Source organism: Alternaria metachromatica (genome assembly GCF_023757995.1).
Source record: "Alternaria metachromatica strain BMP 0045 chromosome Unknown scaffold_34, whole genome shotgun sequence".
In the NCBI taxonomy this organism is placed as follows: Eukaryota; Fungi; Ascomycota; class Dothideomycetes; order Pleosporales; family Pleosporaceae; genus Alternaria; species Alternaria metachromatica.
Window position 1 is genome coordinate 85,825 of NW_026055525.1, and position 17,959 is coordinate 103,783.

A 17,959-nucleotide genomic window follows, 5' to 3' on the forward strand; every position below is an offset into this window, starting at 1 on the left:
CAGACGTCGCTAACTATACTAATCAAAAAGAACCCTAAGAAGTTTAGGATGAATGGATTGTTAATAGTGCTGGTTCAATTTGTGGATGTTGCGGAAGGAGAACCATGGTTCTAGAGGTACATAGCCACTGCACTTAAAACCCTTCGTTCTACTGCACAGTCGCAAACATACTCGCACACGCATACACACCACCACGCACAAGCATACCCGCACACGCACTTACAGTTCGCGCACCCTACACGATGTCATCCTCCCAGCAGCAGTCCGTCCCAAGGATTAGACGGGTTCGAGAGCTGCAAGCGTACGAGGACTGGGTCGAGGCAGGGGGATTAGAAAGATTTGCAGCAGAGCATAATGTCAAACCAGACTTCGCTGACCGTCTTTGCGACGTCAAGCCGGACGTAGCCATCGCGTTTTACCTCAAGCTCGCGACTATACCTGGCCTAGAAACTACAATGGCACCCCCGAGCAACGAAGTGTATGCCCCCGCCTCATATGGGCTACAAATCATACAAGACATGGAGAACGGATGGAGCAGCGAAGATGAGACGGATGATAAGAAGGCCAAGGAACAGAAAGGCGGAGAGAGCAAGGACGTAAGTCGCAAGACTTAGTCCTTGCATCTTGTGGTAGGGCTGACAAATGACAAGATCAAGGACGAAACCGATGAGGACTTCTTGTTCCTCGCAGTTTTGAGCAGCCTGAGGAAACGAGGCGCGTCCAGTTCAGCACTGAGTAGCCTGGCAAAGCGCTACAAGGAGGCATGAACACGCCAACGCTCTTGGTATGGAGCTTGTGTCAACCCTCGTGAGAATTTTCTCTGCCAAGTCAGCGATGGATAGTCCGGGAGTCATCTCATCAGAGTGCCCAGCTGATTCAGTGTAAGCATTCGAGCATGGGAAGCATGTGGCGGATCGATGGGGAAGGTCGTGTCGTCCAATCAGCGAAGCTGCAGCCATCTGAACTGCAAAAAACGCGACAAATGGTTGTACATGCGATAAAAATGCGCGCATTTGTGTCGCCAATATACCTTTTTCAAACGTGTAGAAGATCTGTTGTGCAATTAAGCTTCCGCGCTGAATCAGTCATATGCAGCCCATGAGCTACTCATGTGCCCACACCGCGTATCGCCGACAGAGTCCCATAAAGTGGGTACAAGATAGCCCTCCTATTGACCAGCTCAGGCTGAAATGAGCAGTGCGCTGAGTGAGGTCTGCTGCGCGATCGACGTGTGTACGCGGAGGACACAAGGGCGGCATGCGCAAGACTGGACCTCGGCTCTGGGCGGACATCGGAAACACGACATGCCGCCCACCCAACAACACCTCGGACCTTCTCGCAAGCGCATTCACGCCTGGAAGTCGGGCTATGCATTGATCGCCCGCCCTTGCATCAGTATGGCCACAACGAGGCGCCGGCACCAGAGACGACTACCTAGGTACCTACGAACTCCATCGAGACGCGCTCCAACATGCATCGTCCGTCTACTCATCATCGGCCACTATCGGTGGCTACGACCCTCAAAGCTGCCACTGTGTCAAGCCAGGTCCCCATCATGCGCACCTCGCCCTTCGCAATCAAACAAGAGTAGACGTTGCGCTCTTCTGCTAGTCTCATCTCAACGAGGAAGATGATGGGCCATCGGCTCAGACTGTGGCCTCGCACCTGCATTCGCAAGATGCATGCCATCCTCAGCTGCGCCGTTGGTACCTAGGTAGGATGAGTCTCCGGGTAAGATCATCAAGTCGGTCTCTTAACAACTCTGCAAGGAAATGTAGGTCAGCCACGAAGCCTTTCATTAGTCAACTCTGTACAAGTGCGCATGGGCAAATGAGGGTCAGATTAACACAAGCATCATGTGTCCTCACCGCCATGGAGCCCTGCCCGCAGGTGTGCCATTGTGATTATTACGACGTCTTCTTTGATGTACAACTCCCAACCGTCAGATCACTCCAACCACAAATATACTCTAGTCTTGCACAGAAACCCCGCCCAGCAACGCCCTTACGCCAACATATCCGGCTCCTCTTCCAGACCCCCCATGATTTCGCATCTCGATAGGTCGCACGTTGCCGAATCTGCTCTCGTCGCGTCACTCATAGGGCTGTAGGGTCTGCACGAAGTCTCGCTCTGGCTCGTTCTGCTCTTGCGCGGTCAATTGCGGCGAGCTCAAACTGAATGCTTTTCAACCACTCGATGATCGCTCTGTGAAGGTCAGCTAGGCAGGTTGCGAACACGCGGCGGATATACTCACTCGAGCTAAATGGTTTTGATCACGTGGTCGCCATCACTCATATCGTCGATACTACCGTCACGTTCTCTGCCTGGGTCGGTACCTTCTTGGACCTCTTCGACGTAGCTGCCCCCGCCTTCTCTGCCCTCCATCCGCCGCGACTCTCGTGGTGAGCTCTTTGAATCGACGCTCCAGATGCCGCAAACACTGGTTCCAGCGCCTTTCCATCGCTTGCGGAGCATGGAAGAGATGGAGGAACCGGTCGTTCACGAACCGACGAACTCCTGCGCAACTAACAATCTCATCGCGAACGGTCGCTTGGGTTTGGGCCTTGTCGACTTCGATTTCTGAGTCTCGGAAGTGCTGCACTTTGGTGGGCGAGGGGACTGCGACGCGTCGCGCGGGAGTGGTGAGAGTGGTGGTAAGTCGGAGTAGTGCGATATGTTGGCCAGTACGAGTTGGCAAAAGATCGCTACGACACACACTTCCCCGCGCTCACCGTCCCTTCCACCTTCACTACTACCTGTGAGATTGGGGCGGCGGAAATCAGCGCCTCATTGACAGCGGCCTGAATCGCTCCGTGTCGCTGGTTAGGAACGAAAAGTTTAAAATTAGTCTCGCCATCCAAGATCGAATACCAGAAGCTTCCCTGGCACCTGCGATCGGGTCAGCCCAGACAAACGTGTCTCCATCACGCTGTATGTCGACTTGGAGGTCTGTATCAACTCTGAAGCAGTTGCGGCATTAGCCGTACAACTGTTCGGAGATGTCCCGCGGTCTGTGACGTTCACGCAAGCCTGCAGGTAGATGGAATATCGGAAAGTTCATGTCTCCCATCCCACGACGCCCGTATCTCACCTCCTTCGTCATTCAAATGCCCACGTGCATCACGATTGAGCTCCACCAAATTTCTCAGCGGAATACTATCTCAGCGCGAATTTAATCACACCCGCTTCGAACCCCAGGAAGTGAGACCTATTGGAGCCAACACGATCAGCCGCCGGCGTTTAGCGCTTGGTGCGTACTCATGGTGAAAGTGATTGCGGAAGCGACCAACAACCGAGGTCTTTCACACCCGGAAATCTGTTCCTTTTTTCCAAGCGCTGCTATCCTAATTTCACGGAAAGCCATTTCCCCTGTCACCGATATACAGCTCAGAAGACATCGCGAGACGTCAGCATGGAATGCACCGAATCCGCGAGGCGCTTCATCATTACCCTGCAGATCAAGATACATCTCCTCACCCCCAAGTGCCATCCGAGAACTCCCCGAAAGATGAGATGTCGGTGGTACAAGAAGACGCGCCACCCCAAGCGCCGTCTGAAGAAGCTCGGCACTCTTATTGAGGGAGACGAGGAGGATAGCACTGGCTGTGAGAGTATTTTCATCAAGAGGAAAGGCCATGACCACGAGGAAGATGGTATTGATACCTCGTAAGTATGTACACCGCTGCCTCTACTCTATTTCCTTAGCCTTCGCAGGCCGTTAACTACTTAGGTCGACACGATCGTATACGTTATGGCCACCTTGACACCGCAATGGTTGTCCATTATTGACGAGAACGCTACAACAGCTAGACAATACTGCGATAAGTTGAGCACTCAGCGCACATATTGGACTCTAATCTACTGTCTCGGTGTCTGCGTTTTGTCGGCAGCAAGAAAGCCCACGCAAGATACCAGCTTCGGACTGTAGAGCATGCGTCGTTACATTTCCACAATGAGAGCTCATGATTTCTTCTGGACTCTTTATATGGAATCTCCAGCGGATATAGTGTCCTGAATTCCAGCATACAATTGAGGCTGCGCCGTTGGTGCGAAGTCGTTCGAGATGTTTACCCCCATCATTCCTTGCAATACCCCCAATTCAGATCAACGGGCTTTTGACTTGCGATGGAGAGTGAGGGCGTAGGCAAGATGGGTATGTTTACGCGATCTTTCTTCGAGTCCTTTAGATTCTGACGGTCTAAGAAAGCCTGCGTGACAATGGCGCGGACATTCGGTTGTCTGAAGGCGGCATATGGATCCGTGTGGACCGCGACAGATCTATGGGGTAGTGTAAGCCGTGGAAAGAAAGGAACTCGGGTTATTGCTGGGAACCCTTGAAAGAACTTACGGCGAGAGGTCGTTGACTATGTCGTAATCAAGGTTGTCATGTCGCTGGTACGACGTATTCGGACATTCTTAGGGTCCTCGGTACGCTGGTTCTTCGACGTGACCTCAGCTGCTTCCTGCATTGGTTCTCGGATCCGCGTATAGCTTCCTGATCTAAGGAAAAGAGCCTTGGTGGGTGCTGCTGTAACGGTAGCTAACGTCGGAGATCGCTGGCTCAAAGTTTCAAGGTTAATGGCAAGCGTGGAGAGAGAATTGAGATCAAGTCTGATAGATCATGTAAGCGAGTAAACAGCATATACGTGCCGCGGGCCTAAGCACTCTTGGCCAAGACTGAATCTGGCAACCTTAATTCCCTGAGCTTTGATCACTCCGATATCTCTAGGCTTGACAAAGTCAATGCTTTCTACCTGAGCAGCTTCTTGCTCTTGGGTTCGCACTGTCTTATACTCCTCCACCCCAAGAGCATCATGCTCCCACGCTTTGAGCTTGCATACCCCTTCCTCCTCTTCATTGGTATCGAGTATGGTTTGAGGGTGGAGAACGAAGCGAGGTCTCCGCGATTGTCTTCTTTCGTCATCTCTGTCTCGAGTCTTTCTTGGTCCCACAATAATCTGGAGCTGAACACGCAAACGGCAAACGCAGGTTTGGTAGTCCACCTGGGAACCGACATGGTCTGGAATGGTGAACAGCAACGCCTCCTTGATGATATATCTTCCTGTGGTCTCCGGCAGTCTTAGTCGAATGTGGTCTCAAAAAGCCAGTCTGGACTCTCAGTATCGTGTCCACCACGTTGAATCGATCGACACGGGGGCCTTTGGTTTTGAGGCAGGCCGCGTTGGACATGTGCGGTTGCGGGAGAGTAGAAGACACGCGAGAACCTTGGCCTGGATCCACATTAGAGCTGTGGCTCCTAAGCGTTGTGGTGGATCGTCTGCGCGATCTAAATCGAGTCTGTGAGGGAGTTCATTAGCCAGGCCAATGACGCAGTGAGTCGGCAGCTGTAATTACCCGCCATTCACCGTATTGCTATCACTCTCCTCGTACACAGCTTTTGCTAGGATGTTCGTTGCAACGCGGTCCTTGAAGTCCGTCTCGTCGCCTGTGGAAACGATGGTCTCGGCTTCGTCACAGATATCAGCGCGGTAGCTGGAGGCTTCCTCTTCGAGCTTCCATTCGATCTCGTCGTAGTAAAAGGCTGGCTCGTTCCAGGAGTCGGTATCGCTACAGATTGGAGCCTCGGCACTCAACTCAACTCGGGCGGAGGGGTCAGCCTTATCCCCGGATCCGGTTCGACTGGGAGGATCGATCTCTTCGACCTCGACAATAGCCATGGGGCCCATTGCCCACGTCGATAGGTCTTTGGAATGGTCGTATTGCACCGCATCCTTTTGAACGAGGTGTCTGAGGGTCAACGCAAATTCCTGCTCTGGGGTTGCGCGTTGCACCGTCGCGGGCTCGTTCTCTGGATTCATCAAAGTGGCCTCGCTTCCGGAACTCATCGCGGCGGTCTCGTCGGTCGTTATTCGCAGGATTATGGGCTTGCAGGCGTTGGTGTACGGTAGAATGAGGATGAGCAAACAACTGGTTGCGAGAAGAGGGAGACTTGTTGTACGCCAAGACGCGCTTCCTCAGTCACCTCTGGTCCCATGTTCACGCTCACCACGGTGGAGCTGCAAACGCCGAGGGCGGACCCTGGCGACTTCTTTCTCATGGCCACCGCGGGGCAGAGAACGAGAGCAGGTCGTCCTCGGCTAGCATGTCGGATAACGGAAGTCTCGGTAGTATATGAGAGATATCCGGATCGATTGGAAGTGTGGCGAAGGCCTACGGCCTGAGAGGTAGATGAAGACGATCAGTGGGAAGGCTTTGGATCGAATGGTCAGTTCTCTGAGTCGACGGCATTGTAAGTCTCGAGGCGTGGTACATGGCTTGGTTCAGCGATAAATGCTGTCCGGAATAGCGTCGCAAGCACAACTACTCGGTAGGTGCCTGGAGCGTACATCATCCGATACCCAGGTATGGAGGTCGTGAAGGACTACTGAATGCATGACGTGTACTGCGCGGCGTTATCACAAAGACTTCTTGCTGGTATGTCGTGTGTGTTCTGTAGCTGGTCCTTGTCTTCAGTACTTGCGCATCGTTGACCGAGAGCAGCCCGACGCCCGTTTAGAAATCCAGCTCGTTTCATGGACAGTCGTTTGTACCGGCCCTGCTCTTCCAGTCATTCACTTTGCATTCTCCACCGACCTCACGCGTCTCACCACTGTTCTCATCAGTCTCGTCGGTATGGCGCTCGTCACTGGTCTCGGTGATCATACCAAGCACAGGCACTCGACGATCGGCCTTCTTCATCTACTCCCTCTGCACACACATGTCGCCAGACGCTTTGGTGTGCGCTCTTGCTAGGAGTGGAATCAAGTTCTATGGCGTGAGAGTGAGTTGACTAGACTGCGTGTTGAAGCACCGATCTTTGCGCGTGTTACGCTTAGCAGACGTCTCTGTGGAGTCGTTGCGGGGCGAAGACGATGGTCGCAGCAATCAAGGAAAAGGTAGTGTGGACAGACGAGGCGGAAGGAAGGACGATGAGCCCCAAATCGCTCCCACCTTCACCTTCATCGCTGCTATCAAGCGCCGAGTAGCAGATCATGAAGGCCCGCTAATGTATGATCAATTCCAGATGTGTACATGGTTAACAATGTCCAAATGGGGCAGCGCCAGTAAGCCGTGTTCAGGAGTTTCTAAGCTCTTTCGATAGAGTCGTGAGCAGACAGGGTTGAATACGCGTAGCGAATGAACGTTGTCCGCACCGAGACAATCGCAAAGCTCCCCTCACAGGGATTGTTCTCCAATGTGTAGGAGACCACTTCCCTCAGCGCGAGTCCGATGCCGAGTCCAACGAGCCGCTCACAATTACCCCAATCCATGACCCTACCCTGCACAAAGATACTTTTTAAATCAGAGAGATTGGAAACGTCAGGTTTGAAATGAGTCAGCTGTTGACTAGTCTTCGCGTTTAGTCTTTGCAGAAATCCCAGTTGAGCCAGACGGGTGGTTCAGCCTCGAAACGTGGCTGCGCTACCAGCAGTGACGACACCGCGGGTGTAAGTACGGAAGGGATCTTTGTATCCCGAGGAGCATTGCGAGGGTAGACGTAGTACGTGCTAGCAGCCTGGAACGTGGTATGCGCGGGAGACTCCTTCATCGCAAGTGACATGGCAGGCGCCCGGGAAGTGCGCGCCGCGGTAAGCAATCGGGTCGCCAGAGCCCTAGTACGTGTGATGAAACCCTTCAATGGGGCTGCGTTCAGTCTGCGAGTAGGTGTAAGTCAAAGTAGAAGGTGCTGTCGCAATAGTCAGACTCACGAGTGGCTTGCTGCGACTTTGATAATCTAATCCGCCTGATCTCTCTCTTCTACGCCGAAGATCGCTGTTTCGCGACCGCGACAGTTGGTATTGATCTCGGCTCTCGCGATATGACTGGTGTTGATTTTCTTAGGGGGCTCGACGACCTGCAAGACCTCTCCCTCGACGACAACGCCTAGCTCATGTACCGAAGCCTTGAATCCGTCAACTTTCATCCTCCATGCTTCCATGTTGCTTTTGGTCTTTCGATGTGCCGTATGTGAAGCGTGAGCGGAACACAGAGTCCTCAGCCTTCATTTCCAGCGTCGTGGTGCCGACCAACTGGCAAGGTGTCCGCACTGCAAGCGATGAGTAGTACTAGTCGCAAAGACATGCTCTACCTCACCAGCTCCACTTCCCTTGCCGCAGCCTGGCTGCTCATCAAGGAACGAGGGGCTTTTCGCATATGCTTGACCAAATTGTACTGCGATTCCATCGTTTTGTTGTGTATGCTCCACGTTGTACGGGTGGTATCGCACGATACACCATAGCGTTATCATGTTCGTCGGCGCATGAAGGTTGAAGTCGGTGAAGAAGTTTGCATGATCAGGGCAGGGTAACTGAATGTGGCGAGGACGCGGAGATGGACGGGGAAGGCGCTCAGGTCTGAATGTTCGAGGTGAAGGCGGATGCTGTGAAGAGTGTTAGCTAGACTCTGGACGATTGCAACGGACGCGAAACTCAAGCTTGATGCGCGAGAAACGCCCCGCCTGCGTTGCTGCCCGCCGAACGTCCAATCTTGGCAGCGGAAGCCTTGCGACTTAGGTCGCCCACACACCCGCGGGTACCGCAAGCTTGAAAGGTACGCGGTTGTTGCCAGCCCGTAAACGCATCCTGCCCTCATGTTCTTGAAAGTGCGCCCTGCCGCGGGAGGTCCCGCTATCACCTCGCGGTTCCTGATACCCAGTATATGCCGGAGAAAGTATGGTGAACAAGGACGGACGTTGGAGGCGAAATAGACACCCATGTGTTGGAGGACACGCGCAGAATATCATCGACTTCGGACGCGTGGTCGGCGGGCAAGGCGCGGGTCGGGCCTTTAATAGGAAGAATAGAGAGTAAGCCAGCTCTTCTTCCCTATGCCAGCCAAGTTCCTCGTCCATAAACGAAGAGCAAGTTGGTTATTTGCATGACCCGTTGGCAGACACTCCCCGGGTATATGTACGTCGTGTTCTGCGGACTGGTCGCCATATCGGTGGTCTGCGCGTTTGCATTCGTCACGGGGTCGTTTTTCGCGAAGGAGGAGGTAAGCAGGATCTGCGCAAGTGTCAGCGATCTGTCGTGGCCAAAAATACGACATGCCGTATACCAACCATTGCTGCGCTTTTGTGCACTCTGTCGCCGATCTCATCGTTTGTGTCTTTGCCAGCTTCGAGCGTTGTGTGAAGCTTGACGGTGGCCAAGTCAGTGCCGGCGCTGCGGTCGCTCTCAGGAAGTCAGGCTCGATCGATGCTGGCGTGAGGTGACGCCGTTGTTAGCGTAGCTGTCGATGACCAGGGTGAGGGCGTCGATCTCCTGGCGCCAGCTAGGCTGCTGTTCGCTCGCATCGGCGTCGTGGCTGATTGGCGAAGTCGTCACGGAAACGAGAAGTTCGTGGTGGAGGCCCATCGGATGTATGCGCTGCAGGGGGAGTCACCTCAAGTCGCGGTGGACAAAGTTGTTGCCGCGCCGGTAGGCTAGAGCACTGAAGAGGCCGCCTGTGGAAGGCACCACGTGTGACGTGGACCTGTGCTCGACCGCGAGGTTGCAGGAGATGTGAGAAAGTCGACAGCGGCTCCGAGATTAGGCGGCGGGGAAGTTCGCTGTTGTTGTCGTACATGTCCGTTGTGGCAATGACGCGCTTCCTGGACGTGCTAGGAAACGATGGCCACATGTGCGGCGTGGTGAAGGGGAAATGATGTCCCGAAAACGAGTATTGGACCGCGTGAGGATATACAGCTCGGTGCTGATGCCGTTGGTAGATAAACTGTGGTACGTGTTGCAAGTGCCGACGCAAACACTACCTTGCCGAAGAGAACATCGAAGTCAGCAACGAGAATTGGGAAGAAGTCGCGGCCGTGGGCGCGACGGGCGCAGGAGTCGCGCAGGATTCGGTGGCAGGACATGTAGGCAGCATGTCGTGCACGTCGTGATGGCTTGACGGTTCTGGGGCGCTCGATCGTTTTAGGGCGTAGCGTCGCAGCTCCACCCCGCTCGAGTAGAACCCCACACCTTCACCACAGCACATGTAACCATCAGCACTCTTGCCATCTCGCGCGCATCCAACTCTGCAAGAAGCTCACGCCTTGGGCATTCAGCTGAATTGTCATCCCCTTTGTTCACTAGTTCCGCGACGCAAATGTCGACGCTGTGTATCATGGGCTGTTCAGGTCTTTCACCATGGGATTCTCTGGATACTGTTTGCCTTCCTATAGAGGCTCCATGTACCTCTTCTGGAGGTCTATCATTTGCTATGCCTTTGGCGCTTGCCTTGCTCACCTTCACTTGCTAACGCGCTCGCATAAGATCATGTATGCGATATGTCGCGTGCTGTACCGTGCGATTGCCAATCATACACATGATTGTCCCAGACAATCGTGTTAATATACTACATGATCAGTCACCAGCGATTTATCGCCGTAACTTTCTAGCTGAGATACTGCCCGCCAACACCCGCTTTCCCCAGCGGATCGCAGACGTGAACCAAGATCTCCTGCAAGAGTCAAACGGTGGCCATGGCGGACTGCCCCAGCTCAGGCAACATTCAACCGACTATGCGCAGCCCGTGTCGCCATGCAGAAGACCTATCCGAGGCCGAACTGAGCGAGTACGGGACGGCCATGATGCGAGCGGCACGCGAGAGTTGCTGCCACTCGATTCATCTTTTAGTCGAGGGTGCGGATCGCGCCAACACCCCTACCAGCGACGATCACACGCATAGTGATTTTATCGACGGTGAGGCGAGGCCAACAGCATCTGCGCCCAGTATTTGTCACCTTGGCTGTAGGAACGAAAGTCGCATTGGCAACCCTGAGCCTCAACATTGCGTCAGCCGTGAAGATCTCCCGACAACGACGCACATCAGACCCCATCCAATGACTGATGGTACGGAACCATGGAAGCCCAGCCCGACACTGGTATCGCTCAAACGTAGGGCCGATTCGGTGATGCGTAGGATCGGGGAGAATACCACTGATCTTGAGAACAATGTTGCCAACGTCACTCGCCGTCTCGAGCGATACGCGAAAAGTCCGTCGATCAGTGCTGGCTCTAGTACACATGGCTTGGGCGACGAAGAAGGGAGTCGAGAAGTGCATAGTGCAGGGAGAACGAATGGCTCGTGAGCTTTGACCGCCCGGGTAGTGAAGGTTGATAGTTGCCCATACTTTCGGTAGTCCAAAATGACGGAGAAGAAAGACGCATGAAACACAGAACTACAAGTATCAAAGAAAAGGTGGGCGAGACGCTGTAGGCAGTTGATCAGCCGATTGGATCAGACGACTGCGAAGCTGGTCGCATCAGAAGCCAGTCATTGGTACAGATGGCCAAGGAGATATCTCTGCGAGGAAAAGCGAAGAAGGAATTGATCAATTGGCGTGGAGGGGTTCGCGCGTTTGTCGCAGTGAAGCCTGACCCGAGAAAGAATAGATCTCATGTTTCAGACTGATGAGGAATTCTACCATGCACGTGTTTATTCCAGGGCCGGCAGCGATGTCTGGTGGGACGCAAAAACCTTGGACTCGAGCGCTCCCACACTGACAGGGGAGCGCTGCAGATGTGTGAAGTGGGCCACGCTAGCGGGATCTAGCTTTGGCGGGCGCCACAAGCGCGCGGGCAGGGTGAACTAGTCAGGACCGAGCTTCTGGCAGCCATGGCGCCTCGCCCTTTTGCACTGGTTGGTCTGCCGATGCATTCTGATCCCTCTTTTGACATCTACCTCTTCCCTTCTTATCCATTGCCTGGCCAATGTCGCTCACCTTACATATCAGCACGTTGCCCCAGTCACGACCGCCTCGCTGCAGTTACCTTACACGCGACAGTCCTCCTGTCGACGGCCCATTATGGCACCAATGACGTCACCTTCAACACCACCTCACTTTCGACGCTGGCCGTGACGGTGCTTGGCTTCGATCGTTTCCCGGCTCACAACTCGCACCATCAAGTAGACGTTCCAGCGACATTCTGATACGGACCCGACATGCGCGTGCGTCTCATCACGAAGCGAAGCCCTGGAGAGCGACAACGCGACCCGCGACGACGCCCGCCAACAAGCCCAGCACAACCACAACCACAACCACGCGCCCGTCGTGGCAAGACAGGCCTTCAACAGCAGCCCACTGCTTCCGCGCGCAGACTACGATAGCGCCGTCTATTCAGTCACCCACGCGGCTGCAAATCCTTCATCGATGGAGGGGACGACACACTCACTGATTTGATCACGCGAGCAAGTCGATGATGATGCATCACCTGAGCTTGGGGAGAAAGGGCAACATGCATGTTCTTCGGCAGTAATGGAACGCGACGTGCTGAGTCAGGCGTCACGGCAGGCTACTGGCAACGAGTCCAACCTGCCCACCACGGATGTCGCACGCCCGTAGAGAAGGTGATCTCACAACATGATGTTGTAGCTAATAAACAAAATTCAACAATGCAGGGGTAATTCTGACATGGAGTTGACTGAAGCTATCGCATTAGGACCCTCGCCTCCCGCCCGCCGGGATAGTCAGCACCACCATGTACTGATTGCTCGATCACAAACGGTCGATACTGTGTGCAGGAAGCGGGAAGCGGAAACTTGTAAGGTTAACACATCAGCACCTCTATGGGTAGGATATATTGAAGCGGGAAACCGTAAAATACCACGCGAAGTCAAGGCTCAATAGCGAGGGCATCATACTTTACATTGACGATGCGCTGAAAGTAGGGAATGTAAAGGCTTGAGGTGATGACTCAAGCTAGGGAATGAATGACATCGAGCGCCAACTCACACGTTGCATACCACTAATATCTACGCCCTGAATGAGAAGACAGACTTTTCCGAACAGATAGCCATCCATGTGACTATACCAGAGACCACCGAAACACCGAACCCATGTCGTGCTGAATACACTCACCAAGTCTTCAAAGTGCCATAATCCTCAGCAACCGCTCATGTTGGCACTATCATCTCTCCTTGATCGAAAAGAACGGTCCCGAGGGCGGTGATAAAGACGCGCGACAACAAAGTTGACAAAACGATTGCCGATGGACTTGACAAAGGGGATGACAGAGAAGACATCCTTCGGCCGACAGTTGGCTCCCTCGCGCGCCTGCTCCGCACCTTCGCACATGTCTACGACGAGGTCGTTGCTGGCCTCTTGGCGTGTCGGAATCTGAGGCCAGGTAGGCTGAGGGCCGACTACATCGTGTGTCGGTTGGATCTTGTCGGGGAAGTCTGAGGCGATGGTGTTGGATGAAGCATCGACCTTCTTGCAAGGGTACAAGTTCGAGAAAGTCGACGCCTCAACAATGGGCCTCTCCACGTACCTCAGACTGGGTGCAGAGGTGAAGGGGCTTACCGAAGCATCGCCGTAGACGTGGGCGAAGGATTGGCCTTGATCGTGCTTCACTGGATCCTCATAGATCCGTGTGGAGGGTACTATCGGGAAGATCCAGTCCATATTTAATCCAGGTACAGCCGGGTCTGAGAAAGACTCCTCGTCAAAGGGTAAGCCAGCTAGGGGCTCATCATCTGCCTCATACCCAACGTCGTCGGGGCCGTCAGAGGGACTAGTGGCCGCAGCTGTGCCAGTGAGACGGTGTTCCCGACGGTACATTTGTTCAAGCTCACCTTCTTCGTGGCGCGTCTGACCAGACTTGCATGAGTTGAGACTCAACTGGGCAAGCTCGTAGTCATCCTCATGGGGGTGGACTAATCCCCCAGGCGCACATAACCTTTCGCCGAAAGAGTCCCGACGGTACAGGTCGTCTCCATCGGCGCGAGAATGCGACCCAGCCGAGTGACTGATCTTGTCCACCCAATGCTTCGGCAGCTCACCATATGGCGGCCCATAGGAAGCGCCGACTGAGCGCTTCGATTCGGAGCTGGGGCGGTCGGTGACGTTGTTCCCCCACGGGCGATTAGCGACCGGTCGGGTGAGGCTAGAATCCGTGTCTCGGTGGCCATTATGAATCGATTGCGACACTCCAGGTGGACCCATTGGGCAGACGGTGTGGCCAGCCTCGATAGTGCCCCCAAAGCCAGGCTCCCAGTATTCGGTTCCGTTGCGGAGGAGCACCATAAGCCCGCCAGAAACGGCCGTGAGATCTTCGAGGGGCTGCGTATCCTCCGTCCGGAAACCCCACCTCAAGCTCGATCCGCCATTATGCGACAGACGCCATGGAGCTACCTGCCAGCCAGGCCGCACCTTGTAAAAGCCCCTTAGCTCTTGGTCGATTCCGGTTACCGCCGCGTCCAGCTCATCGAGGTATCGATTGATCTTCTCTTGTTTGTCGCTTGGATCGTCGCGAAATGCGCGCGCGGAAGGGTGGATGCGCCGGGGACATGCGATGACAACGTGGTCTGGAAGTTCTATCGGCCTGCGATCGAGAATTTGTGTGGGTGGAGTCGTCGATGCTGAGCCTGAAGTGCTATTAGATGAGACGACAGTGCCAAGGGTCGTGGAAGACGTACCATTGCCGGCGCGAGGAACGACCCTCTCAACGTGGTCGTGGGCCCGTTGCCGATCAGGGCCCACAGAATCCTCGCAGGGCAAAGTGTGTTGAGTGGTGGAAGGGGAGTCGTAAGACGATCGCTTGAGTTCGTTGGCTCGATACATGTTCGCCGAAGGGCATGAAAACAGTGGCTGATTGGATGATGAAAAAGATAGACGGGCCGTTTCGATAATGGTAAAGGAGGTATCTGCGTATGGGGTGATATTTAATCATGACCGAGGACCGAAGATAAGCTCGTCGTGAAGATGCCAGGGGCTCGCAAGACAGCACAAGCCCAGGCCGTTGCAGAGGTCATGATATTGTAACAATACAATTGACTCTCCAAACATAGTCTAGAAGACAATGAGTGCCGTCTCTTCGAAATCACCACTGCGCGAGCGCCCGATACCACGCGGACAGCTTCCGGCGCCGGCGTTTGCAACTGCGGATGTGCCGACGGAAAAGATATTGGACTTCAATACTGACTTTCCGCACGGCCAGGTAAGCAAAGGACAGCGGTCTAGCATCCCAATGCTTGCGTGTGTTTTCCAAACGTCTAGGATTCGTCAACTCCATTGCGTTTCTCCGCCGCAACGTATGCTGGGTATAGCCTCGTTCTATTTTCCAATCGACAGGATGGTCTTTGTTACGGGTTTCTGGTATCATGATCTGCTGCGCAGTGACGTTGTCTTTGACCAGCAGCGCGTTCAGCCATGTCGTGCCGAAGATTCGCCTCGGGTTTGCCGTCTGCGGGTGACATGCAGCTACCATGCATAGCCACGTGAACGTTGACGGTGAAAGACGTGGACGCCGCGGGCGCTGGCGCTGATACATTGTGGGATTGACTGTGATGGAAGCAGCGTTGCCGTCTCTTCCGGATCAGACTTGCGCCACCTCTACCTGCATCAGGATGTAGGTGTCACTACTATTTTAACGAGGGCGCTGGGCTTGACTTATCGTTTATTCAACATGCAAGGCGCCGGTTCCTGGGGTGGTGGCTGTGTGTCTGCTATTCCAGGGACGGAGGTGGGGGTGCGGCAGTTGGGGCTTGGGCTGGGGTGGCTGGAAAGCAGAGATCATGGCGAGTGTAACTTGCCCAAACCTTGGGCCCGCTTTCGGGTACCCGGGAAGACAGCCAGTGGGCGGCAGTTCTAGGGTCGACTGAACCCATGCAGGAGTCTGTGCGGCTTACAGGGAAACGTTACACGACGTTCTGAGCCGCGGGCGTGAAGTGATATGTCGCGTGCTCGCAGAAACAACGGTGGAGCTGGTACGTGACGCGGTAAACAGCAGCAACAGTGGGGACTGGGACTCAGAGACCAGGCGACTGAAGATTGAGCGATGGGGTCCGAATGGCACATGTTCCAGGTAATGGGTGGTGCAAAGTGAGCCAAATGGCCACGTCCGTGCGCGGTACTTGCGAGTGAACATGGTAAAGCGACAATGCCATTCGCGTAAGAAAAGCGATGAAGGGGTCGGGATGGTATGGCGGGCTAGCGTTCTGGTAAAGCATTCTATTGGTCTGCCGGGACTGCAGCCAAAGTCCCGATGTGACACGCATGCAGTCTCACGACGTAGTCGCGAACTGCTCAGGTGTGTGTTGTGTCTACATGACTGGAAGTCGGGAAGCCAATGTCGGCAGCGGACTGAGACGTGTGAAGCAAATGTGCGGATTGCGTTGAGTTCACTAGTGTGATGGTAGTCCAGAGAAGAGGCCCATGATCATCCTGCCCGAGTACATTGTTGGAGAGCGAAGGTAAAGGGCGAAGTGGGTTGGAGAGGCGACGTTTGACGCAGACGGAAAGCGCGTCTGAGCCGTGACCAAAGTGAGGAAGCGACGGGACTCTCCCGCATCTTGCACCCACCGACGCTCATCCCAAACATGAAATCGACCCACTGGGAAAGTTGTCTCCACCACGGGATGTGGCATGGTCAGTAGTACAAGGTCCGCTAATAATCGGCGTAGGCACGCCATTCAACGCCACCAGGCCACCGCTACACGAGAAGCATCATGGCAACGAGCGGGTACCATGCAAGCTGTTTCGCGGAGCTTGATCCTTCGTCTTCTTCCAATCGAGCCATTCAGCGCTATCTCAGACATGTTTCTGGGACTGAGGGCGTGGCCAATAGCGAACCGAGACATGACGACAGCGACGGCAACCCATGGTGTTACCTCTCCAAACGTGATGTACAGCCAGTTCGGCTGAATGTGCAGAGTAATTTGGGGCTGAGGCGTCGGTATCAGACCAGAGACATGCGACGGGTCGCGCGGATATTGGGGTGATGGTGGAAAATGTGGTCGCAGCACAGGACGTGCTCGTCAACTCTGAGATATTGCGCCCCAGTAGGTTTCAAAACGATGGGCGATTGTAGTGGGTGTCCGATACATGCTACAAGAAGGGCGCCCTGACGAGACGCAAGAGATAGAGCCTCCCCTACCTCAAGGCGTTTGTTACAGTTGTGCTCGTCCCCGGTCTTTCAGTCCACTCCTCAACCATCTGTACTGTACTCTCTCGGGTCCCATCAGATTGCAAAATATTCAGAACGCCTCCCTTTGTTAGCATGCCTTCAACGAAGCGACCCGCTCCACGATCTGCGTCGCCGCAGACCCCTCCCCCCAAGCGCATGAGGACCTCCGACAGTGTTCAAAAAGCAACGCGTTCGAACGTATCTGCGGTTGAACCAGGCGTCATTGATGTCATGAACCGCGCGCTGGACTACACCAACGCCGCAACGAAGTACTGGAAGATTGCCGCCAAGGAAGCCAATGCCGAAATCGATCACTGGAAGAAGGAGTGCGAGCGATGGAGCGACAGGGCTAGCAGAAGCGATGCTGCTGTGGTGGACGAGAAGCGTGAGAGGATCGCGGCGCAAAACGCACAGCAAGACGCGGAGCGTCGCTGTGCCCAGTTGTTGGCAAAGCTGGCCACACACAGGGACGCCCTCCTGCAGATTGGCGGCCTGTCCAAGAGAACGACCGATGGTAAGTCCTAAATCTACGGAGTGCGTATAAGACCCATGCTAATCTCGTACGTCGACCTTTCAAGGCCCGAGCACCCTTTCCGTCTTGGAGGAGAAAGAGAGATGGGAATCAGAGCACTCTGAAGACGAGGGTAACCACGACGGATCAGAGGTCTCTGGAGACGAGGGCTACCATGGCATCTTTGCAGATGAGAGCGACCTTGATGACTTGGAATGGGCGGGGATTACAAGAGAAATGCGCTCACTGGGATAGACGGGCGGGTGCTAGTGAGGCGCGGGTGGTGATGGAGTTCCAGCCAATGTATGTAACAAATGACATGAGTTTTTCCAATCTTTACTCTGTGCTGCTTTCTTCGTCCGTCTTGTTGTTAGTGAATGTGAGGATGTTGGGGTAGATGGGTGCGTCGTGAGGGAAAGAAGCCTTCAGATCGCTACGCGAACGGTGGAGAACCGGGGACGCCAGCGGGGGTCGCATCAATTCGGGCGCGCGTGGCGGAAGCGACGCCGGCAATGATGGGGGCTCGTGGAACGGGTAAGACACAAGCCTCGCTGCGTTC

At 54.5% G+C, this 17,959-nt stretch overlaps 4 protein-coding genes across 4 annotated transcripts; 2 read left to right on the top strand and 2 right to left on the bottom strand.

The window, feature by feature from the left end:
• Positions 1–242: 242 nt before the first annotated feature.
• J4E83_009574 (uncharacterized protein) lies at positions 243–767 on the top strand (the record flags this gene model as incomplete). Its single annotated transcript, XM_049336459.1, has 2 exons — positions 243–596; positions 651–767. 2 exons carry the CDS (start codon positions 243–245, stop codon positions 765–767), a joined length of 471 nt encoding a protein of 156 aa, XP_049184392.1.
• A 4,584-nt stretch (positions 768–5,351) lies between these two features.
• On the bottom strand, positions 5,352–5,846 carry J4E83_009575 (uncharacterized protein; the record flags this gene model as incomplete). Its single annotated transcript, XM_049336460.1, has 1 exon — positions 5,352–5,846. One exon carries the CDS (start codon positions 5,844–5,846, stop codon positions 5,352–5,354), a length of 495 nt encoding a protein of 164 aa, XP_049184393.1.
• A 7,019-nt stretch (positions 5,847–12,865) lies between these two features.
• Positions 12,866–14,545, bottom strand: J4E83_009576 (uncharacterized protein; the record flags this gene model as incomplete). The annotated part of the gene is made up of 1 exon (XM_049336461.1): positions 12,866–14,545. One exon carries the CDS (start codon positions 14,543–14,545, stop codon positions 12,866–12,868), a length of 1,680 nt encoding a protein of 559 aa, XP_049184394.1.
• Positions 14,546–16,982: 2,437 nt separating this feature from the next.
• Positions 16,983–17,414, top strand: J4E83_009577 (uncharacterized protein; the record flags this gene model as incomplete). Its single annotated transcript, XM_049336462.1, has 1 exon — positions 16,983–17,414. One exon carries the CDS (start codon positions 16,983–16,985, stop codon positions 17,412–17,414), a length of 432 nt encoding a protein of 143 aa, XP_049184395.1.
• Positions 17,415–17,959: the final 545 nt, after the last annotated feature.